General features: G+C 35.5%; 1 protein-coding gene across 1 annotated transcript in view; it reads left to right on the top strand.

Annotated features, from left to right (window-relative positions):
* TRDN (triadin) overlaps window positions 1-24,942 on the top strand; it is a 390,616-nt gene extending 365,674 nt beyond the window's left edge. Inside the window, exons 39-41 of the mRNA XM_046675186.1 lie at window positions 17,557-17,598; window positions 19,655-19,693; window positions 22,490-24,942. Coding sequence (XP_046531142.1) covers window positions 17,557-17,598; window positions 19,655-19,693; window positions 22,490-22,629 — 221 coding nt within the window. The 3' untranslated portion in view covers window positions 22,630-24,942. The remainder of the gene's footprint in view (window positions 1-17,556; window positions 17,599-19,654; window positions 19,694-22,489) is intronic.
* The last annotated feature ends 518 nt before the right edge of the window (window positions 24,943-25,460 follow it).

Raw genomic sequence — 25,460 nt, forward strand, 5'->3', positions numbered from 1 at the left:
CCCTTCTCCTACAGCCAAAGGTAGTCAGGGCAGACTTAGTGAAGGAGGTAATTCCAGAATTTGTACCTTGAAGAATGATTAAGACTGGAAAACTGGAAAAAAATAGAAGTAGGTGTAAAGGAAAAACTCACTTCTTCCGTGTGTTTCTCCTTTATTCTCACACTACTACCTCACTCGCAATACTTCTCACACCAGATGTGTGGGTTTTTGTCCACATGAAGCAATTCTCTGTGACACCATCTGGATGTCCCACAATTCAATTTGATTCTGACACTAACCGGAGTTATGGCAGATACCTGAGGTTACAGGGCTCAGTCCCACGAGCCTGCCCCCCACCGTAGATGCCAATCACAAGTAGTAGGTCCCCAGCTTACTCATAACTTCTGTCTGACTTGGCTATAAATCAGAGGTTCTCATGAGCCCTTCCCTTGGATTCAATTATTTGTTAGAACAGCTCAAAGAACTCAAGGACACACTTATGTTTAGCAGTTTATTATATGATAAAGAATATGATAAAGGATCCAGAAGAACAGCCAAATGAAAAGACACATAGGGTGAAATCCAGAAGGGCCCCAAGCACAGGGGCTTCTATCCCTGTGGAGTTGGGATGCACCACTTTCCTGGCATGTAGATGCGTTCACCACCCAGAAGTTCCTTGAACTACATACTTTTGGGATTTTTATGGAGGCTTCATCACGTAGGCATGATCAATCATTAACTCAGTCTCCAGCCCCTCTCCCTTTCCTGAAAATTCTGAAGGATCAGAGATGTGGCTGAAAGTGCCAAGCTTCTAATCGTGGCTTGGTCTTTCTGATGACCAACTCCCATCCAGGAGTCTACTAAGTAATGCCTCATTAGAACAAAAGACTCTCCTATCACTTAGGAAATCCCAAGGGATTTAGGAGCTCTGTGCTAGGATTCTGGAATATACTAAAACATATATTCTCTATTATTTCTCACTGGATGGCTAAGAAAGCATAGTTTAGAGCCAATCAAAAGAAGAGTTGGCTGGAGTTGAGGGAAGGTGTTAGAAAGCAGTGGGAGGTAAGAACACGTAGGTGAAACTGTGAGGTAGAGAACCTGTAGGCCAAAGGATTTAGACTCAACTGGCCAAGAAAGCTATGGTTTACTTTCTTGAGGGAGTAAAGTGTGAAGTAATTGTTGAGAAGCCTAACCACACAGGAAGAGTAGTAGTACAAGTAGTAAGAGTAGTAACTGAAAAGAGAAATATATGAGGAAAAAGATATATTTTTTCTTATGGATCATTCAAAATAAATGTCCAGGGACAACATGGAATGATATATTTTAATAAGTTGGTTTCTGAGTATATGAAGTTTATATTCTCTAAGTTACATTTTTTATCATGCTTTTTTAGAGGCAACCATCAAAAATTGCCTCAGATATTTATCAAACAGAACATGCTAAAGATAATTTAAACTAAAGAACCATCGTTCTTTTCCTGAACCCTCTTTTTAACATTATGTACATGTCTTTTTCTTTTGGTCAGACTTCCTATTTATTTTTCACTCACTTATTTGTCTTTTGCTAAAGGAGGTTCATGAAATAGCTCCTGCTTTGAGGTCCTTTCTCCCTTCTACTCATATCCTCTAACTCTGCTCTAGTGCCTGCCTCTCTTGTCCTCTAGAGAGGACCAAGTTCTCAACCTCTGACAGGCCATTATTTCTGCTTTGGTGCCGGATGCACAGAGATTGTCCTTTTTGTTTGATAGGGGGAATGTTAACACATGGAAAAAGACTGATTTAAAAGAGAAGAGTGGTATCACTTCCTGAGTTTTCGCAGCTCACTCTGATTGAGATGATTGAAACCATCCCAGTGAACTGGATTCTCAAATATCTGGGGTTTTATTATAGGGATAAAAAAGATGCTGATAAGAATCAGCAATACACTCACATCTGTCTATTACATTAGTGAAAATAACATTGCAAAATCAAATTTTCCATGACTCACAGACAGCTATAGTTTAATCAGTGCTTGTTTTTGTGAGTGCATTTTTTTAAGGTTTAGATAATTTCTAAATATTCACCTGATTTTCATTGTGTGTATTTTTTCTTTGTAGATATGGTAATATATAATGAATAGTTTGTTTTCTATGAAGTTTTGTGGAAGACAAGGGGTATTAGATTGTATTATATTTAATATCTAGTACCTTAAGAATGAAAAGCAAAATAAACACATTCTTGAGTTTTAAATAGAGCAATCATTTCTTCCTGATATTGGTATTTTAAGACTTCTGAAAAATTTTTCTCTGAAAAAAAATAAAAGCCTGTACATCTTAAAACATCATGGCCAGGAACTTGCCCAAAAGTAAAACATGAGATAAAACAAAGGAAGGAGAAAATACATTATTAAAAAGCAAATGGTGCCAAGGGAAGGCTTATACCTTGAGGAGCTGCTGTATTGGCATAGCTGAGACACTGACAATATGTTCATGACAATGGCCACTGGGTAGCAAGGGAACAGATTTTTATAGGACTTCACAGTTCTTTTGCTTTTATTGTCTGGTAGTCAACATTTAAGTAAAGTTAGGTTGGCTTGCTCCTCAAAATGAATATTTTAAAAAGAGTAATGTAGCAAGAACATCTCTTGAGATAATTCTATTTGGGGACTTAACTTTGGTATCATTTTCTGTAATATTTTTCTCTGATCGTGAATAGTGAGCATTTTGCCATTAGCACCTCATTCAAATTATCTGCATGGAGAAGTTTAAGATCATTATGAAGTCTCTGAGATCTAATTTTGATATAAAAGATAAGGAATTATTTAACTTTTTAAGTCCATACTGATAAAGTTTAATCTTTTATGGAAGTTAATTACTTTTTAATGAAACTTCAAACAAGTCTAGGAGACGACTAGCGAGGATTTCCATTTTCCAACTTCCTTTATAGCTTACATTTGTGATTTGTTTTTTAAAGCCTTCTAACTTTTAAAATGCTCATTCATTTTTTGGTTCTGCATTTTTTCTTCTAGTATAAATATGAATTAATAAGTAGTTTGCATAAATATTAAAGTATGATGGATATTTTAGATATCAGAATTAGGCTACCTAATTTGTCTGAATTTTTTGTGTGAAAATTTGTCTGAAAATTTAAATAAGCATAAGATAAAATTAAATAAGGATTCTATGGATATAAAGGTTCATAGTCTTTTTCTTACTGTACATGTTTGGTATGTCTTAGGTTAAGAACTCTTTTAAAAGAATATAACTAAACATAACTAAATTATACTATTTGTCATTAATAGAAGCATAACCTATTTTTATTGATTATATATCCCTGCATTGAAAATTTTCAAGAATTTCTGAAAACCAGAATTTCCCAATAAGTATATAATTTCAATTTGAAAGACTATTTCACTTTTTCAGACAATCTTGGGACTACTAATGAGTCAGTGAATTATGAAATGATAATGTAATGGCCAAAAAGAACAAATCTTCCTAAGTTCTCAAACACAGAAAGAGTATGCTTTCCTTTAAGTTGATATTATCTATAATTCTCTTTCTGAGACAATTAAATTAGTGATCTTTTCTAAAGTAATCAAATCCAATATAATAGTCACCTAAAATTTAATTCGTCTAAATCAAATTATTTATGTTATCTCAGATTAATCAAGTTGCTAATAAAAAATAATATACAATTAATTAATGGTGCTGTATCAACACCTTAACTTCTAAATAAGTGAAGCAATTTTGTTGGTACACAACATATGCCAGTCACATTTCTAGACCGCACAAGAAAACCTCATAGTCTGATTCAGATGCAGTTATGCAAGAAGTTTTAAAACATTATTTGCTAACTTTAGAGAAAGAGTTTGAATGGTGTTATTCATGCCAGTCATATACTAATTTATTTGTCTAAAATTTGATAAAAATGTTCCCCCTAAAATAAACTAAATTTCAGAAATTTAAATGACTATTAAATCTCTCCCCAGTATCCATTAAAATTGTTTGACCTTTTAAAAAAAGCCATCTCCATGGCTTTAAATATGTAATTATTTTTATGATTGTCTTTTTCATTGTTTAAACCAGGGAGAGTGATTATATGCTTAAAAACAGAAAGAGAAAAAAACGGACCTTCCAATTTCTAAAATAATTCCTCAGGAAATAAAGATTTAGCAAGAGAGATGATTATTCTTTTCTATGATTTTTCTTTGTGTACAAATTAATGTTAGAAATTTGAATTTCTTTTTCTTCTCCACAAACACAAATTATTCCATGTTTTTGTTCTTTAAAAGTACTTTATTATTTGATATCTGATATAAACAAAATAGCATATGAAGTATATGTCTAAAAACTAGATACTAAATAATGAAGTTTCTACATTTAGACTCTCCCCATCCCATCGCTTGATTCCTATCAGTGGTAACTAATACACTGAATTTTACTTTTATAATTCTCTTGATTTTTTTCTAATTTTTTTTTTTGAGGAAGATTAGCCCTGAGCTAACTACTGTCAGTCCTCCTCTTTTTGCTGGGGAAGCCTGGCCCTGAGCTAACATCTGTGCCCATCTTCCTCCTCTTTATATGTGGGCCGCCTACCACAGCATGATGTGCCAAGCGGTGCCGTGTCCGCACATGGGATCCGAGCCGGTGAACCCTGGGCCGCCAAGAGGCAGAACTGGGAACTTAACCGCTATGCCACTGGGCCAGCCCCGATTTTTTTCCTAATCTTATCACATCTTCCTCTTTCAAATATATATGTCATGTTGTGGGACATATTTTGAGATTTTTCATCTAATGTGTTATGCTTCTCAGATTCATCAGTCGTTTTGTGTAGCTATAGTTCATTCAGTTTCACTGCTGTGTAATATATTAATATGTTAATATACGTACTTCAATCTATTCTATTGATGGATATTTGCTTTACTTTTGATTTATTTAAGATTTTTCTGCATTCATTTTTACACATCTTAATATGTATGCTTATTTTATTAATCTTTACCCTTTCTACTTTACTAACATATACATATGGCAATAAATTTTCCTTTAAGTGTTCTTCAACAGCATCCCACTAGCTTTTATACATAGTATTTTCATTGCCATTCAGTTTTAAGTATTGCTTAATTCCATTATAATTAATTCTTTAACTAGTATATTACATGGAAATTTTAGAACTTATTTTTAAATTTCCAAACCTATGGTCAGAGAAAATGTTCTAATCTGTGAAATATGTTGTTTTTATTTATTTATATTATTTGTTGTAGTAAATATTCCATATTTACTATCATTGAGAATATGTGCGTATTCTAGTGGTTGAAAGAATGATTCTATATCCACTGAGTGAAGCTTAATTGTGTTTATGCACTTTGAGCCTTCTGTATCTTCATTAATTTTTTTAAAATTTGAAGTATCGATAATTGAATAAACTATATTTAAATCTCCTACTATGATGGAAAATTATCAGCTTATCCTTGTAGTTTTATCAATTTTTATATTAGGTGTTGTTTTATAAGTTCTATACAAGTTTAGATTAATTGCATCTTTCTGGTGAACATTTGAACATTTAAGTTTATATAATAATTTATATATTCCGTAGAATAATTTTTTCAAATGTAGTATGTCTGATATTATTATAATTATCCCAGACTTCTTTTGGCCAGTATTTTATCATATTTTTGTAATAAACCTTTACTTTATGCCTTTACATGGCATTATGTTTTAGATCTATCTTTAGTAAATAAAGTTAAAATAAGTTTTTTACTTTATCCAGTACAATGACCTTTACTTTTAATCTAATGAATTTAGACTACTTACATTTGTTGTGATTATTAGTATTTTAGATTTAGTTCTTACCATCTTACTTGTTGCTTTATTTTTCTCATACTCTCTCAATGCTTCTTTAGATTCTTTGTTGTCTTTTATAAATTGAGAGCTTTTCCCTTTTAAGTGTGTTTTTATTATTCTATTTTTGAACGTCTATTGGTCTGGAAAGAGTACACACTGTTTCTGTTACTTTAGTGCTTACCCTTGACATTTTACTATGCACACTTAACAAAGAATAAAATTACCTTAAAATACCATCTTCTAAACAAGAGAAGGATGTTAAAACAGTTAAATTTCCTCAAATCTAATTCTGATTTATATGCTAATTTTGTTCAATATTTTTAGTTCTAACCTTTAACAATATCTGAATGTCAGCTTTTATTAGTATTAGTTTTTTCAATCAATTTGTATCTATCTTTACCTACGTGTTTACCAGTTTCATTGCTTTCCATTTCTTTGGCATCTGTGTTTTGCCATCATACGTCCAGCAGCACCTTCTTTAGAAGTGCCTTGAGCAAGGACCTATTGAAGGAAAACGTTCTCAGTTTTTATTTATCTGACAATGTCTTTAAATCATCCTCAATCCTGAAAGCCTTTTGCTAGGCACATAACTTATGTCACCAGTTAAGAACTTTGAGAACTTTCACTGTATTATTCCACTGCATTGTTTTCTCTTCCTCCATTGAGGTGGGAAATTCTGTTATCAGTTGAATTGTCATTCTTCCTACATGATCTATCTTTTCTCTCTGGCTTCTTTAAATATTTTCTCTTTGCCTTTGATCTACTGCAGTTTCTCTACAGTTTATTGGAGTAAGAGCTGCTTTTCACCGTGAAATGCTTCCAGGAGACAATGATTCATTTTTTTCCATGACTAGTTTGGGAGATTCATAGCCATTATTTCTTCAAATATTGTCTCTTCTTCATTCTTTTCTTCTGCTGATTAGGAATAGGGTAGATATGCACATTCTTTTTTCTCTCAATGTGTCTTTCAAATTTTTCATCTCCTTGTTTTTCTATGCTGTATTTAGTGTAATTTGATCAGTTTTAACATAGATTCACTAATTATCTCTTCACCTCTATATAATATTTAACTCATCCAATGAGTTTGACGTGATTTATTTGTTATAATAGTTATTTTTCAAATTTTATTGGTTATTTTTATAACCTCCTGTTGCTTGTCCTTATTTATTAATTTATATTTTATTTCTTAAAACATTTCATATATATGTTAGTTTGTGAATGAAAATTTCAATATCTGCAGTACTTTGGTTTTTTTTGAGGAAGATTGGCCTGAACTACATCTGTGCCAATCTTTCTCTGCTGTGTATATGGGATGCCACCACAGTACGGTTTTGATGAGCAGTGTGTAGGTGCATGCCTGGGATCTGAATCTGCGAATCCCAGGCCAAAAAAGCAGAGCATGCAAACTTAACCACTATGGCCACTGGGCTAAATTTGTTGTTTGTTGTTTCTTCACTCACTCATGATGGCTTTTTTTTTTTTTTTTCCATGTTTGGAACTTTGAGTGTGAGCTCATATTTTTTTCTTTCCCTCACTTTGATCTGATCTTATCTTTCTTTGTCTCTGCTGTCCCTGTCCTGCTAAACTTTTATTCCACTCCTAGGGGTCCTGTCCTGGGAGTCAGCCCAGGTTCATCAGTTTCCTGAGGTCATAAGGTACCTGACAGCACCAGCACTCAGACCTCATGGCGAGCCCTATATGCTCACCTGCTATTGGACTGGGCAAAGTCCATCACAGTTTCAGCAGATGATTTCAAGCTATCCTGACTCACTTTCCACAAAATATCTATTGGTTGTTTGGGGTTCTCTATTTCCAGGTCTCTCAGGCTCCCCATTGCTTCCCTCTGCTTCCTCTTTGACAAACAACTGATACATTGTGGGTTTTTGACTATTCATTTATCTCAACCCACATGCATTTTAAAGTTCATTTCATTTTGTTATAAATATTGTCCATGGGTTTTGCTGGCTATCTGTTTTTATGGGGGGATTTGGAGGAGATTTAAATACTTTGTTGTTGCTATGTTCTCAGAATCCCCTGGGACAGTTATATTTTCATCTCACCATCCCTGACTAACAAGGGATCTCAGTCTCTGCACTCCCACTTGACTCCGTGCACACTTAGTTTTTGAGTTCCAGTTTTAATATAATCACTTGTCCTCAGGGTGACCGCACCTTTCATATATCAGCAGGGTTCTTTTGTTCCCTCCCACGGAAGGAGGGAAGATTCTGCTTGGAGATTTCCTTTACCTCCTCTGAACCCAGCACTGCAACAAAAGATGTGATTCCACAGTTGTTGCTGTCTATCATTCAATCGGAAGCATTAGCGTCCAATAGTTGTTGTTAATGTCACTCACAAATCTTGTTTTAACCAAGGTTCATTTCTTACTTTTCTATATTAAAAAGTTCAATATCTGATGTCGTAGTTCTAGGCAATTGCATAAAACTAAATTTGTTAAAAATTTAGACAGTCCTTAATCAGAGAATTCTAAATTTAAGCTGCTTTGGAACAAAACCATCCTCAGTTAATACATACAGGCCCAAACCTTTGAAAGTTGCAATGTGTAGATTAAATCTTGTTTCAGGAGATATCTATCTATATATATAAAATTTGTGATTTTATGAAACAATTGACTTTTTTTTTGTTAGAGATACCTTTCTGGAATGGATTTTTGATGGATACTAACAGCAACATAGTTTTTGCTAAAAGCAAATTAGCATCAAATTCATGGTAGAAATACAAAAGGCATCATAGGATTTGGCTGATAACAGGGAAACTGGCTTCCAATGGACTGGGTTCCAGTCTGACTTAAAAGCTTGGGTAAATTGCTCAACATCTCATTGCTCAGTACCCTTATTTTAAAAATGTGAATTATAATAATAATATTAACTCATTGAAATTTTGGGCAGATTAAGTAAGATAAAATAGTACAGTGTATAAGTTGTTGGTGCACAGCAAGTCGTTATTAATTGGACTCTATGAGGATGATGATGATAATGATGGTGATGATGCTGGCTATGGCATGACAATGGGTTACTTCCCCAGAGAAGGATAGGTTTTGCTTCTTAAGCTTTTGTGTCAAAATGCATAAAACAATGAAATAAAATAAAAAAGAACATCTCACTTGGTTTTGAGTGGATTTAAAATAATCCCATTTTTTTTTTAGAACAAGGGTGATTAACTCTTAGAGATTTCGTTTCAGGAGAAAAAAAAATGAGCAATTACTTTTGGCTGAAGCCTTCTAAATAGGTACCAGCTGCTGTGCTCATCCCCTCCGATCACTCCCTTTGCTAGATTCCTGAGAAAGTCTGTGTGTAAGGCACATTTCGTGACATGTTTGTCACTGTTCATTATTAGTCTTCGGGAACCAGCAACGTGGCCTCATTCATTTATTAGTGATGTTAAGTTGTTCTGACATTGCCCTCAAGACAGTTGTGTCTTATCCTCAGAGTGACAGGACAGATACTCAGAAAGGATTGCACACGTTTATTGAAGACCCTTGGCTTCACTGTGTGCAAAATTCCAAATGTGAACTATCTTTGCATACATTATTACTCCCTGGGGTCAATTGCAAAAATCTGTGGATATCGCTCAGTGTAGCAGTTAATCTTCTTTAAAGCTCATGATCATTTTAAATAATAGCATATACAGAAGGAGCCTTTCACACTGAGAGCTAAAATAAACTGGCTGTCACCTGTTGCTTTGAACTACCATGGATTCTCAGGATTTCTTGAAAAGCATGTAAACTGTTAGAATGTAATATTCCATCAAACTATTTACCCATAATCCTGCAAATCATTTGAGAACATAATTTGGAGCTTTTGGTATTTCTGCAAACACAATGTGATGCAGTGAATTAGATAAAGTAAGATGAGTGAGGAAGAATACAAAAATCCATGCTGTTCCTCTCGTATCTGTGCCTAAGGATCCCAGATGTTTACCTATGAGTGTTTTTTTGAAACTGCGCAAATCAGAATAGACTGTTAGTAGAAATAAAGCTGCAGTATCTGCTGGCACACACACATGCATTATTTAGGTAGTTTTTATTTATTTATCATGTTTGCTAAGAGTATGTAGAGAAGATTGGGCATTGCACAGAAAAATTTTATCTTTAAAATAAGAAAAATAAAATCAACAGTCTGTGCCATCAGTGTGGATTCTTTAAAATTTTCCTTCTCTCCAAATTACAATCTCTTTTAATCTTTCCCATTATTTTACCCATCACTACCCTCCCATGTTCACGCAAAGAAGCATTGCTTCTCCCAAGATTTCTCACTCCAAGTTCCTCCTTGTCTCCATCCTTTCCTGCCTCCCCTGATCCTTGCTCCCTCAATCATGCATCATTAGTTCTCACTCTAAGAGATCCACCTCCCTCTGGCTACAAATATCTTCAGACTATTCCCTCGTCTAAAATTTCCCTTACCCTTTCTGCTTCCAAAGTTGTTGTACTTTTGCTCTGACTTCATTTACAACCATGTTTCTGAAATGTCTCCCATCAATTCTTCACCACCTCTTCAGGCTTTTGCTCCATGCAACCTGAGTATTACACCTGATACTCTCCTCAGATAGCTCACTTAAAGCTGAACATAGACCTCCAGATTACAAAGCTGAATTATCTTTTCTCACTTCACCTGCTTTCCAACCTCTCTTATGCATTCGATATTCTTGGTCTCCCATCCTTTTTGAAATGTTTCCCTCTCTTGGCTTTTATAATATCAGACTTTTATTTTTTCAGTCTGACTCTATTTTCCCAGTATTGAGCTTCTGTTGCTTTTTTCCAAAGGTTGAGTTCTTCCATCCTCAGCTCTCTTTCCTACTCTTCTGCACTCTTTCTCCATGGGGTCATCCAACTTTGCTCTCTACCTCTTTGTGGATAAGACCCCAAATTTGTTCTGAAGCTTAACCTACCTTCTCAGCTCTGGTCCCACGTTTTTAACTCCCAACTTCACCTATTGTCTGTATAAGTTTACAGCTGACCTTCTTGTCTTACTCTCTTCTTTCATCTATCCTTCTACCCCCAGCAAATCTCAAAGAGAAGTCCTCTGATTGCCACTGGATGTCCAGTCTTTAGTCACTTAGGCATAAAACTTTAAATTCTACTTCAACTAATCACTGTTCCTTGTCTCTTGCCCTAATTCAGTTGTCAAGTTGTGTTGGCTTTTGTTATTTCTCTTTTGAACAATTACAGTCACTCTTCATAGGACCCATTCTGATTTCTGTCATTTTTCCTTTTCATTTCTACTAATAAATTGTTCCAAAATTTCAAATTGATTTGGTCATTTATACAACAAATGCTCAATATTTTTCATGACAAATTTCGAATAAAGTCTACATTTCTTAGCTCGCGGGTCTAGAGCCACTATGATCCAGGCTAGAACTACATTTTATATCTTTTTTCTATAATCATTACCTATACTTATCACAGCTTGCAAACCAATTCAAATCTCCAGGTTCCTAATATTCCTGCATCCTAAACTTTGATCCTGTTGTTCTCTTCTCCTGGAATATTCTTCCCACTTCTGACAATATGATCCTTCTCCAATTCTTTATGATCCTTGAAAGTCCATCTCCAATGGGATAGCTTCCAAAATATTTCTTTGATCTCCATGGGAGGAAGTAGCCATTCCACTCTTGAAAACATCTTGCATTTATTTTGACAATTGTCACATATTACCTTGAGGACCATAGCATCTTATGTCTGGTTGTGTACTTGTCCACTTTCTCTGCTTGACTGCAAATTATTTCCAGGTAGCATTGTATTTACTTTTGATTCTTTCAGATATGCAAAGTGCCTTGCAAGTAAAGATAAAATAGTTTAGTTAAAAGCATGTAGGTCTAGAAATTGAGGGAAATTAGCTTTGTACATTCTTCTAGCACTTTCCAAAATGGGTCGCTTGAGGGGAGTTCTTTTTTAAATCCCCTGAGTCTCATTATTCTCTTGTAAAACACAGATTTTTTCTACCTATTTCATAAGTGCATTGTAAGGCTTAAATGAAAACACATGTAAAGTACTTAGTAGAGTACCTGACACAGAAAATGAGCTCATTGTAGTTATTATTGTTATTATTGCTGCAAGAGTAGCTGTTTCTTAAATGACAGTAACTATTTCTAAAATTATTTGAAAACTTCAAGGTAATCTTCACTTTGACTGTAAAACTAGACCGAATTTTTTAAAACCATCTGTTTTTATTTGAACATGTTTATATTATAAACACACAGGATACAAATTACACATGATGAATTACCCCCTTTATATGAAGAATAAACAGAGATTCCAACCACCTTTGAAAAACAATGTGAATATGTTTCTAATTGATTAATTTGCATATATATGATAGTGGTGTTGAATCTATTCCAGTTATTCAAATTTAGGAAGGATGGTTTTAATATAGTCAAATAAAGAAGAGAGAGACATTGATATCTAACTCCGACACTCGTAATTTCACATTCATGGTATATTTTAATTCAGCTTAAAATTGTTCTCCTAATGCAAAATTAGCATTACTTAATTGGCAAATGATTGATATCGTATGTAATAATTTTTTGCATAAAATGTATAAGGTCAGGTGGAAATACAGCCAAGCTTTTCCTCTGTAATAATTCTTATTTTGAACAATCCAGTTTTGCGTTTTGTTGTTGCTTATATCTTGCATTGTTTTACTTATGTTTCTATGTCAGAGAAACAAGATAAGTTTCCTTTCAAGTGATAACATTTACTTTCTTCTTTTCTCAAATATTGTGACTTGCTGTTGTTTTAAATGCCCAGTGAACTTATTTTTTAATAATTATTCTTCCTTTTGACAAGTTTATGTTCAATTATTTCCTTCTATAATATGTTGGCTATTTCATAGAAATAGAATTCTTCATCTAGAATTGCATTTCTCAAAGTATAGTCTGCAAATCTCTGGGTTCTCCAAATTTTCTCAGGAGATCTGAAACACTTTATATAACACTAAGTCACCTTTTCCTTTTTCATTCTCGTTTTTTTCCTGAGTGTACAGTGGAATTCTCCAGAGCCTAAATGATATGTGAGAACATCATTGCCCTGATGACTAAGGGAAGATGTGCTTGAGTATTCTTTTTTTTTTTTTTAAAAGATTTTATTTTTTTCCTTTTTCTCCCCAAAGGCCCCCGGTACATAGTTGTATATTCTTCGTTGTGGGTCCATCTAGTTGTGGCATGTGGGACACCGCCTCAGCGTGGTTTGATGAGCAGTGCCATGTCCGCGCCCAGGATTCGAACCAACGAAACACTGGGCCGCCTGCAGCGGAGCACGCGAACTTAACCACTCGGCCACGGGGCCAGCCCCAAGACAGTTCCTTTTTTTTTTTTTTTTTTGAGGAAGATTAGCCCTGAGCTAACTGGTGCCAATCCTCCTCTTTTTGCTGAGGAAGACTGGCCCTGAGCTAAGATCCGTGCCCAACATCCTCCACTTTATATGTGGGATGCCTGCCACAGCATGGTGTGCCAAGTGGTGCCACGTCCACACCCAGGATCTGAACCAGCGAACCCTGGGCTGATGAAGTGGACATGAGCACTTACCTGCTGCGCCACCAGGCTGGCCCCTTGAGTAGTCTTATATTTAAAAAATGTCTGTGTTAATTTCTATTACATTAGCTATCAATAGATATAATCCATATAAATGAAAGTTCTTTGAGATCCTTAATAATTTTTTAAGATTGTAAAGGGTTTCTGTAACCAAGAATTTGAGAACCACCACTATAGAGACCAAGAAACAGAAACAAGATAAGATTGATGTTGAAAATGATAAACCTGTAATTTTAGTGTAAAATGTGCTAATTTATATGTACAGTCCATGTGTTTAAAAATACGTGTAATTATACATCATATCTATCACTGGTACTGAGGCTCGACTCCACATTTCCTCTTGTCCCTGGAATTTCTCTCAGCCAAATTTTAATTACAGTCCATATTGATGCTATATATATATAGTCTCCTTAATGCCAACATACTGGCTGTTTAAGTTGTATCTGTCTTCAACCACATAGAGCCAAGTGTACTCTTGACTCCGTGCAGACAAAGACTTATCACCCAAACCTTCTTGAAGTCTCATTTTGCTCTGACTTTCTTTTTGATCTATGGCTGGAAATCAGATTCAGAGCTCAGCAAAAACTTTCAGGCAATAGGCAAAGAGAATTTCTTATTTTTTTCAGGGCATTACACTTGATCACAGAATAATACACACATATATATTTTTAAGTGTTGGAACAGACACTTATGTGAGATGAGGCAGATTGTGGAATTGGGACAAAGGAGAATTTCCCTCAGTTAATGAGAAGATACAAACACTACTTGAAAATATAAAATGTAGGCCTTTCTATAATGATCATCTTATTGTTTTCATAAACTAATAACTATTTAAGAACTTCTGTATCTGTAGCTCCAATTCAATAAGTATAAAAGAGTTATACCAAAGCCAGATCTTGACATCAACAGGTTTAAAAGATCAAAATGATAGCCACACAAACAAGACTTCCCATTGTTCATGACTCTGTTATAGTGGAGACATCTGCTTTAGATGGGAGGATGGATTCACTCATATTTGTGGATCTTTGAAATCTAAGATTCTATGTAAGTGAAGGAGGGAGTCTACAATTTGAAAGTCAAGATAACACATTTTTACTCTTCATTGTTTGGAATGTGATTGCCTAAATTACTTATAATGGTTAGGTAAACAGAACAGATGTTATGCTTTCCTCTTTATTGTCATTATCATTTTTAAAGATAACTAAGTAACTCTTCTGTTCAACCCCACTGAAGGAGGACAGATTGTTGGAAGAGCAGAGGGACACACTTAGAGAGACACTGCTTCATCTCTGCTCTGCAGGAGCGCGTGGCTCATGCATAACTTGACTCTGTCCGAGCCTGCCTGCAGATACCTGTTAGGCAATATAAGGCATAGGTTCTGGAATCAAAGAGAATCGGGTTTAGAAGGCCATCCTCAAGAGGTGGAGAGGCATAGTGGTTAAGAACATAATATTTCCCCACTTACTAGCTCTGCAAACTTGAGTCTCCAGCCTTCAATTGTCCCACCTGTAAAATGGGAATAGTAATGATACACTCTTCACAGATTTGCTGAGGAGGTAAAATGTGTTACTATTTGTAAAGTGCTTAGAGCAGTAGCTGGAATATAACAGACATACTATTTATGAAATAAATATAAATCCACATTCTGTGGCTCCAATCCAGGTAGGTTGGGATCGATGCTGTAGCCCTGCTACTCATTTGTTCTATGACCCTGGGCAGCACTTGATGCCTCTTTGCTCCATCTGTACAAAAGATTTAAAAATAAGAGCACCTACCTCATAGAGGTGTTGTCAAGATTGAATGTGCTAACACATGAAATAACTTAATAGATCCAAGCAGGTGGTAAGTGCTAAGAAATATTAACCATTGCCATCATTAAAAGTGATCTCTCAACTCACCCAGTTTTGCCTGTTAACTCAATGCATAGCCCTTCCAAACTTTTCCAGACATCTTGCCTTCTCTATCTTGCTTCCTAATACACATTTGCGATTTTATGACCAGCCAACACCACAACTGAACTCATAGAAAACCAAACTTTTCATTATCCCCAGCTAATGAGTGTCTCCTAGGATTTCCTTGGAGCCGGAAATGGCACCACTATCTTCCTCTAAACTCAAATAACACATTGTGCTATCCCTTATTGTATTAATCTCTTGCACTCATGTGTACTCAATTGTATTTATCTCTATGTACAAAGCCTCATTTATACACAACTCCTCCAGTGACTCCTAGTTGCAGAAATCATTGCTTCTCTGTTGACTATGAAAATGCATTCCCAATTTCTTTTCCTGAATCCATTCTCTCATGTTCTAGTTCTTACTTCTACAAAGTACATCTGAAATATTATTTGTCTCTTGAACAAACTTCGCTTGTTGTTCTCCTGCCCTCCTCCACATTCCCTGTGTTCCTTGAGTATCCTCAGTCATGTGCTGTATCTAGCCTTTCTTCATATAGTTGCCTTCACTTTAAATTTGCCCTCTCCTTGGGTCAAAATCCTCTCCATATTATAAGGCCCATGTCAAATTAGACTTCCTTCATAAAACATTTTCCTGACTTCCCCTCCCAAAAAAGCAAGTCACTCCTTAAAATTTCCTTGGCGTATTTTGATACTCCTTTTACGATAACGACTGTACTTTCTCAGAGTCAAGTATTTGTTTTATCCAAACCACCGCTCACCGGATCAAGGCACATGTTATAAGAGCAAATGGACTGTAGGGTCTTATTCCTTTTATGTGTTCTGAACAGTGAAAATTACAGTGAATTATTCCTAGTTCAGTAAATTTCTGTTACTGTTAAGTTGCTTACACAGAGACTGCATCTCCATAGCAACTGCCGTGGACTTAGAGTTTATCTCCCTGTTCTCTGTTCTCCTGGTTAGCCTGCGCAATTGACATGTGACTCGGTTTCTGCCAGCTTTATCACTTCTACCTGGTTTACTTTGGGTCCAAATACAGAATTGGGGAAAGAGGAGAAGCTGATGTTTTTATTCCACCCATATTTATTCTCCCAGGAATAAGAAATAAATTTAGAGAATTGCTGTCTTAGTTTTAGGTGTGCTATAATCTACAAAAATGAAATGTAAATTCCTGTGTATGAGGACTTTGCATCATTTTCATTTTGCAAACATTTTCCATAGACATTAGCAGATTATTACACAATTAAAATATAGTTATTATTTGATTCATCTAAGAATTCTGACATCATTTCCAAAATATAAGTGTTAAGTTACTCCAAGATATTATGTAACCATATATACCATTCCTTATTTATGGCTGTTGATCAGGCAGTTTAAGACTGTGCTCATTTAATCCAGTGTTTAATTGAGTTAAGCCTATATTTAAATATTTTTTAAACTAATCAGGTTGAAACTTTAATAATTTACCATGAAGAAAAATGCTAGTAATTTGGTCCTTTTTCCCACTTTGTGCTTTTACATAATAACATCTCTTCCTGAAGGTCATGTTTCTTTTCTATTAGAGAAAATTTGCATACTGACCTATTTTACCCCTTTTCAATTTATTCATGAACAGCCGGTATGAAAAATCTGAATAAATAATACAAAACTGACCCTTGTTCAGATCATTACAAGTGCTAAAAAGTTGGTATGAAAAGTTAAAGATTATTTAATTATACTGTGCTGGAATTATCTCTGACTTAAAATTACTCCCACATTATTCCACTGTGTACCTTTAAGTAGAATGCACAGAAGACCAAGCAACATACATAATCTAACTTGAGTCATTGTTTATATATTTGAGGTTTAGTTTAACTTTTAATGTCTTTTAATTGCATTTACAATTGTCAAATGTCAGTCTGCTAATAAATATGTAGTGGGTATTTTCTCATGATCTTCCTTGTGTATGTGAATTCATTAACCTCAAATTCCCTAAATTCCAAAAGAGATGGTTGTTTTGAGTAGGAGTTTTAGGAGTCAGAGGAGGAGGAGCATGTTAGAGTGGGAATGCCTTAGCCAGCCTTTGCTCGCCTGCTGACTACAATCCTGGCATGACATCCATTCCCTCCCCACTCTCTCTCCAAGTCAGAGAAGTTGCCTTATTTGTCAGAAAGCTCTTTTTCATAGAGACACTAGATGCTGAGTTTACAGATTAAGAGATCCTGTGACTCTTAAAAACCTTTAAATGCAATATTTCCTCTTTGGGTAATCTAGAAAAACAGACCATGAATTGATGTGTCTTTTCTTTACTCTCTAGGAGAAGATTTTGAAGACGTACCAGCTTCAAAGAAAGCTAAAGGTGAGTATATTATCTTCAGTTCACTTAGGCTGCAATATTTTATCTGTTTTATTTAACTGCTCTTGATCTGAAGATGTACCAGCTTCAAAGAAAGCTAAAGGTGAGTATATTATCTTCAGTTCACTTAGGAGTTTTCTCCCAAGGCTGCAATATTTTATCTGTTTTATTTAACTACTCTTGATCTAGTCTTCAGCTTTTCCTAAGCAACGTTTAGACGGTAAACTTATTTTTTAAACAAACAGCCTTTTTGCATTATTTGGAAAAATATACACATATTTTCATATATTGAAGGCACTTGTTGAACATTGAATTATTTGCAAGTAATTATTAGATGCATTTATTTGCCTATCTGCTTACAAGAGTAATATTTCAAAATTATCATTTCATCAAGGATTGGGGGATGTTCTTTGACCCCTGAAGGATCACATAAATGTTCAAATACGAAAGTGATGTATTTTTATCAAGAAAAATTGTGATAACTCACCTATACTGGCAGCAATAGCATACAGAAAAGAAGGAAGAAAGGAAGGAAGGCAGGAAGGAAGGAGAAAAGGAAGAAAGGAAGGAAGAAGGAAGGAAGGAAGGGAAGGAAGGGTAGAAGTAAGGAAGGAAGGAGGGGAGCAAGGAAGGAAGGAAGGGAGGAAGGGGGGGAGGAAGAAAGGACGGACGGAAGAAGGGAGGGAAGGAGCAAGGGAGGGAAGGAAAATCTCAAAGCTCAGAAAAATCCGCTACAACCGTATGAACGATCTTGAGTCAGTCTTTCCAGGACTAACTTTCTTCATCTGTGTTATAAGGGTTCTAGCTAATTTGATGTTTTTTGGGTTTTGTTTTTGTTTTCTTTAAGAGTTTCCTGGCTTTTTATTTTGGCTAGTCATATAATAGATATTTTTTATTCTACTTCCGAACTTGCCTGTAGACAATAAGAGTTTGCCTATGACTTGTTCTTGCCATCAAAATATAAGTTCCACGGCGGTGCCCAGAATCAATTAACAATGTGGAAAATAGTGCTTTGAGAAAGGCACAAGGGAATGGGTACTTGAGTCTTATGAAATGATTTACACTTGTCTTCGGATACGTTTTTGAATACTGAATTTTTAGGTTCTTTTAAAAAATTAGTTATTAAGAGCAACAACTCTTAGTATGTTTTTGATTTCTAGACCATTGTTTCTCAAACTATTTTATACGTGAATCACCTGGCAATCTTGTTAAAATGAAATAAATCTGGGTTGGGGACTAAAAGCTGGGGACATCAATTTCCAAGTGATGCTGAAACTATTGGAACATGGATCACTCTTTGAGAAAGAAGGTTCTTGAACTCATTTAGAAATTGATGAAATCTAAAACCTAACTTTCGATGAAACATACACACACACACACACACATGCACTCACATCTTCTTAACATTTCAGGATTTTACAAGAGATCCCCAAAAACTCATCTATAGACACCAGTTAAGAACTTCTAACCTGGAGAAAGGTGTTCAAACAGATAGCTTCAAATTCTCCATCACTATCCATCACGTGGTGAATAACACTACAGCACAAAAGTCCTTGAGTCAGATGAGAGAAGGAACAGATACAGGATACCAGTCTGCTGCAGTTCTCTCACGGCAAGGATGATCACCAAAAGTTTTGTCCCTCACAAATTTAGAATTATTTTGACTAAAATGTTCATCTTGTAGCCAGATTCCACTCTGACCATATTATAACTCTGAGTATCAAAGAAACCCTTCTAAGAAAAGGATGCGTGTTGCTTACCCTCATCCATCAACATCCAAAATACATCAGGCACAGTTTCCCTGTTTGAACAATTGCCTGCAGCATGAACATTCTTTTCTTTCATTGTCTCCTCTTTTCTCACTGGCTCTTGCTTATTAAATTTCATAGTGAAAAGTCAAACACAGTCTGAATACAAACCACAGTATATGATAAAGAGGGCAGGTAGTTCCTGTTTCTTTCATATCATGCAACTGTTTAGATATTTTGAGTCCCTGCTCTATTTGCATAATAGCTGTGAATGTACAAGTTATTTACTTTCATACGTTTGTATCTGCTAGAAGCAGCTGAAGAGGTGTCTCCCACAAAGAAGCAAAAGAGTAAGTTTATAATTGTATTAAAACTGTGCAGTCATTCTATGTTAAAGATGGTACATACAAATTGAAACTTTAGACTCTCGTAAGCAGACCAGTATTAGAAGAAAAAAGTTTTTAGCACTGACATGAAGAATAACGTTAAGGTAGGTCATTTATATTTCAAAGAGAAGTTCGTCACTTTTGGTGTCAGGGAAGAGGCACATATTTGCAGGAATTACAAAGTGATGATTGAAGTGGCACTTATGGCAAACCATTCTAGACAGCTCTGATCCTGAGCACTCTTCCAGAATCTGTGCTTAAATATTTGTTACTCTCTGCTTTATAATAACACAGCTGAAGTGGTATGCTGAACTTTTTTATATCAAAAAGAAAAACGTAGAAATAGGTGTCGGCAAATCAATTGCTTAAAAACTCACTTCTAAGATTGAAAGTTCTTTTTGATTTCTCTAGATAAATGGCAGACTCTTAAATATTCCATCTTTGGAATCGTTGACTGCAATCAATATTCATATGGAGTCACAAAATTTGATGTCCAAAATTCTCATTATTCCAGTACTTCCAAATTAGACATTTTTTTTCCGATGGTGAAGCTGTACAATTTGGATTCACTTATGCATTAAAGTCGTTGCTGGACAGACTAAAGGAAGCAATTTCTGAAATAGAGATAACCAGAGTTTGTTGCTCATAATGCTTTTAAAGTAAAGAATAGACATTTATCTGAGGAAACGATGCCAATAATGTTCTCTGGGTTCTGCAGTGCTTCTTAAATGTATTTCTGCAGGAAATTACAAAAATGCCCTCTACCATAGCAAATTTCTCCTGCTCTGTATTAACACTTGATTCACTGAACAAATATTAAGTGCCTATTGTGTTCCAAGTCCCCCTTTCGATGCTGTGACTACTGCAGCAGATAAGAGCGGTACTCATTAGGATCCTTCATATAATCAGATTGTGAGAAACATAGGGAAATAAGCAGTCTTAACAATACTTTTAAAGGTTGTTGCAAAATCCACAAAGTCAATCTGGGCATGTTTTTGATTTATACAGCAACACTTTCCCAACTCTTAACCTTCTGGTAACAATTTGTGGCTATATCATATAAACACTTGAAATCTCTTATTTCATAAATAAATATTAAAACAAAATTCAATAAGATAGTTGAATCGTATTAATGTCAATTTTCTAGTTGGGATATTGTATTACGGTTTTGCAAAGATGTTACCATTGGGGGAAACTGGATAAAGGATGCATGGGATTTCTCTGTATTTTTTCTTACAATTGCATGTGACTACAATGATCTCAAAATAAAAAGTTTAATTGAGTATATAAATAAAACACTTCAATATTTTTAGCAAAAAGGTATCAAATATTTGAAGTTAGATTGGGGGATTTATGATAGTAAAACAATATATCATATGCTCATCTTACTGTAAAGTAGTTCTATAGTCTGATAGTCACAAGCCTTTTAGATGTACTCTAAAATCTGCAGCTATGAGGATATTTTCATTAATAGCCTATCAACACCAATTAAATAAATGTGTCAGAACAGAGACGCCATCTGATGAGGTTCAGCTGGAAGGTAGCCTGTCTTTGATGGACTCTTCTCCTTTTAGCACTGGTGCTGCCCTTCCTCCTTAATGCAGTCCCAGCTTTATTGCTATCCCTGTTAGTAGCCTGTCCAACCCTCAAGCTCCCACAACCTTGGGGGTGGGGGCGGGTTGTATTACTGCCTCTAAGGCTAGAACCCAGTAGAAAATAATTCTGGATGAAATGCAATGGAAAGGAGACAAACTAAATTCAAGATTTCTCCAAACTACTTTCATCGCAGAAAACCCCGTGATTGCAGTCAGCTGATACCCAGGGTGATGAAATCAGAATAATTCTTTGTTGCTTCCCTCAACTTCTTTCTCCCTAGGCTTTGCTTTATTCTACTTCATAAGCCCTTAGGCTCATATGGGCTTGGCCAGCTGCCCCATATTCCACACACCACTGGCTTCAACTGTCATTCTCTTTCCTGGCCATCTGCAAAGAGCCTGTGGTTGGTTGACAGGACGCAAACAGATAGGATGGAAAACGGTGAAGAGTCAGTGGGTGCCCATGATTGTGAGGAGAGGCTAACCTCGCCTTCTCTTAACAAAGCCGCTCTGTGGGAGCCCAGGGCTCATGATCCGATACACTGTGTACACTGCCTCACTCGGCTTCAACTCCTTTCCTGTGTTGCTTTCTGCTCTGAGAACAGAGCTGCTACCTCAAAGCATTGCCTTAAAGAGTAACTATGCCGTCTCAGGGGAGTGCTTGCCTCCACACATGGAAATCTCACAACTTTAGGAACACAAGGTTCTGTATGGTATTATTAAAACCCTAATTTAAAAAAAAAGTCAGTTACTTTGCATATTGGTAAGCTCATGTTTTGAAACCTGTTACTATATAACAGTTTTTCTGCATGCAGTGCCCATCAGTAGATTCCTATAAACTAAGCACTTTGACTTTCTATGCCAGGCCATTTTTGTTATCATTTATTAAGGGTTTATCATGTGCCAGGAAGGATTTCAAGTGCTTCACATCTATTAACTCATTTAAATTCCACAACATTTCTATGAGGTTTTTGTTGTTGTCTTAATTTTATACATAAAGAATCCAAGACACAGGGAGGTTTAGTAACTTGCCAGTTGTTGCCAAGGCTAGCTGGCTGCAGAACCCATGTCCATCCCCACTGATCCGTACTGCCTCTCTGTGCTTTATCTCTGTTCCTGCTTATACTCTGCCTGTTTTAATAAATCATCACGCTCTCTTCCTTAGGCCCCATCAGTTTCTTCCAGTGTGTCTACTTGGATGGATACAATGGCTACGGATTTCAGTTTCCTGTCACTCCTGCACACTACCCTGGAGAGAGCTCTGGCCAACCAAGTTCTCCAGGACAGAAGCAGCAAGGACAGTAGACACAAATGCACGGCCCTTACAAGTGCTTTAAGACTTTGAAAATAGGATCTTCTGTTTGTCCACAGTGGCATAGGCAATTGAAATAGTGTAATTATTTGCAAAGTTTTCAAATATTTTCATTGAAAATATTTTCCTCTTCTGCCTGGTGTAGAGAGAAAGGGTGTGCAAAGGGAGTGAATGATAAGCAGACATGTTGAAGGGCCTACTGCTCAAGAATCTGTTATTTGTGTTTGTTGCTGGGTGCGGGTGTTTCTATTTTTCCATTTCCACTCACTGTAGGGTTGTTCACAAATTAATCTAAAGTTTACTTAATAACAGTCTTTTAAATGTAATTGACACAATTACAAGATAGAATTCCTGGCTTCAATTAGATATTTATTTTTAAATGAAAACACAAACTATGCTTTCAGTTTAAAGGATACAGGAGCTTATATAGAAACTATTTTTTTGCATCATGTGGGTATCTAAACTCAATTTACCCAATAAGTTGATGTTTAATAGTTTTATTTTATTTATGTCTATTTCTATTTTAGTTGTTCCTGCGCTCTAAGAATAGGTCACAGTTGCACCAAAGAGTGTTATAAGCTCCTCGTGATGCTCTTTTAGAGCTCAAAATATCTCTGAACTTTAGACATAATAAGACAGAGTAGAAATGTTTGATGAATCTTATCTCCAAGATTTGTCTTGAATTACAATTAAGACATTCACTCCAGTGGAAATACACCATCCAATTAGGCAGGTCTGGTGAATCGTTTGTTTAAAATATAAGCAAATGAGATAAAGAATTTTCAGATTTCTCCAGACTGTGCTCTAATGAAAATGTCACCTGGGTGAAATTTTAGATCAATTACTAAATTTGGGTGACAGATGAAAACGTATTTTCATTTCACTTTAATTGGGTTCTTCTGTGGAGTTAAATAGGTTTTCTTTCTCAAAAAGGAAAATACGAATGTCATCAAAGTTGAAAGAATACATTTCAACCATAAGTGCTTTATGAGGTATCTTACTTGTTTTTTAGGTAATTGGTTATCAGTGCCAACGAAATGGATGACAATCTTTAACTTACTTGACACATCACTGGGAATGACAATTATGGTTTTGTTATCCTTTTGTCTCCAGGTGATATAAATACTTGTATTCTTTACCACATTTTTCTATCAACTCTAAAAGTCACACCACTGTGACCTTTATCATGTTTACAATTGCAACTCAACTTACGACAAATTATCTCAGGAAATAAACTGAGTTATCTTTTCTGGCATTATAATTATCTTCAGCAAGGTCTGAGGTAGCCAGAGCTGATACTAGCCAAGTGATTTATTTTCAAGGACTGCAACTAAGTTCTTTAGGTCCTGTTTTACTGAAAAAAATCATTAGACTAGGGCATCAGTAACTTGTTAATTATTAATAATGGACTTCCAATGACTTTTGTGGAAGAAGTTGGTCTCGGCCATACACTGGTGGACCTAATTCACACTACAAAAGCCAATGTTACAATGAACCAAGATTAATGACACTCCTAATGGGGAGGGGCCTGGAAGTGTGTTCTTCAGGACAGACCAGATGGTGCCATCTAACACAGCCCCTTCATATAGCAATGGAAACGTGGGGAAGACAGCGGAGAAAGTTTATTGCTCCCTACTCCTCCAGCTTGTCCAATTTAATGAGTAGAGGAATAGAGAACAAACATGACAGTTTTTTTCAATTTCATAGAAAAGAATGGTTTGTCCATTAATTTTTTCATTCAATGACTATTTATTGAGCACTTACTCTTTCTAGGGCACTGTGCTAGGCACTGGAGTGTATAAGAAAAATATCAGAGATAAATTATATTCTCAGTGCTATTCTGACACAATGCGTGACCTTGGAAAATTTACTAAACATACTATGCTTGTTTTCCCATATGTAAAAAAGGGATTTCAAAGCAAACAACCCAATACCTTACAGATATACTGTGGGTACTGACAAAATATCTAATATGGATATGACATCAAAATAAAGTTCTGAAATAATACTTTTGGACGTGGCACTAACTTTCCCTTTGAGTGCTTTTCTATATTATACTCTTGTTTCTTTCACTCTCATTATAAAAACTATTTGATAAAAAGTAAAATATGACAATTTATTGTAATAAATTAGATAATCCAATTATGATGTAAACAACATTAATAATAATTGTTAAAGTTTATCTGCTTAAAGTTACAGTGATGATAGCCCTTGAAAAATATTGACTAAATGCTCATCTGTTTGTATAGTTCCAACAAATAAAGTATTTCTAGTCCTTTCAAGTTGACGCTTTACATTTTAAAAGGAAAAGATAAATGGTTGGTTAAAAGTCTTTGTCTTTAATAGTTCGTGCATAATTCACATCATATTGGTCACGAATAGGTAGGCGTTTAATAATTGTTTTTAGTTCTCCATTTTGTCCCATTGGTATGAGCTACCCACCCCAACCCTCTACTCCCGCCTGCACTTCAACTCCTTTTAATAGATGGTCTAGAGAAGATAAATAACTTGATTTAGGGTATTTGATTTATGTTTACTTTTCATAAAACCTGATAAATCATCATTTAATCAGAGCAAATCTTTTTTGGAATAATTCCCTAAAAAGCACCTGTATAGTGATTCATTCCAGTATATCCCTGTCAAAACTCCTCCCAGAAATATTTTGGAAACTGAAACCGTATATCTGGGGATTCAGATTATTTCCTTGAGTTATTTTACTTGGAAAAAGCAAGGAGAATAATGACTATCACTGCTGATAGAAAACTCAGGAGCCATCTGGCCCAGCTTGCACGTGCAGAAAATGAACCTAACCCCTAGAGAAAAG

The sequence above is a fragment of the Equus quagga genome, chromosome 11 (assembly GCF_021613505.1).
Source record: "Equus quagga isolate Etosha38 chromosome 11, UCLA_HA_Equagga_1.0, whole genome shotgun sequence".
Classification (NCBI taxonomy): domain Eukaryota; kingdom Metazoa; phylum Chordata; class Mammalia; order Perissodactyla; family Equidae; genus Equus; species Equus quagga.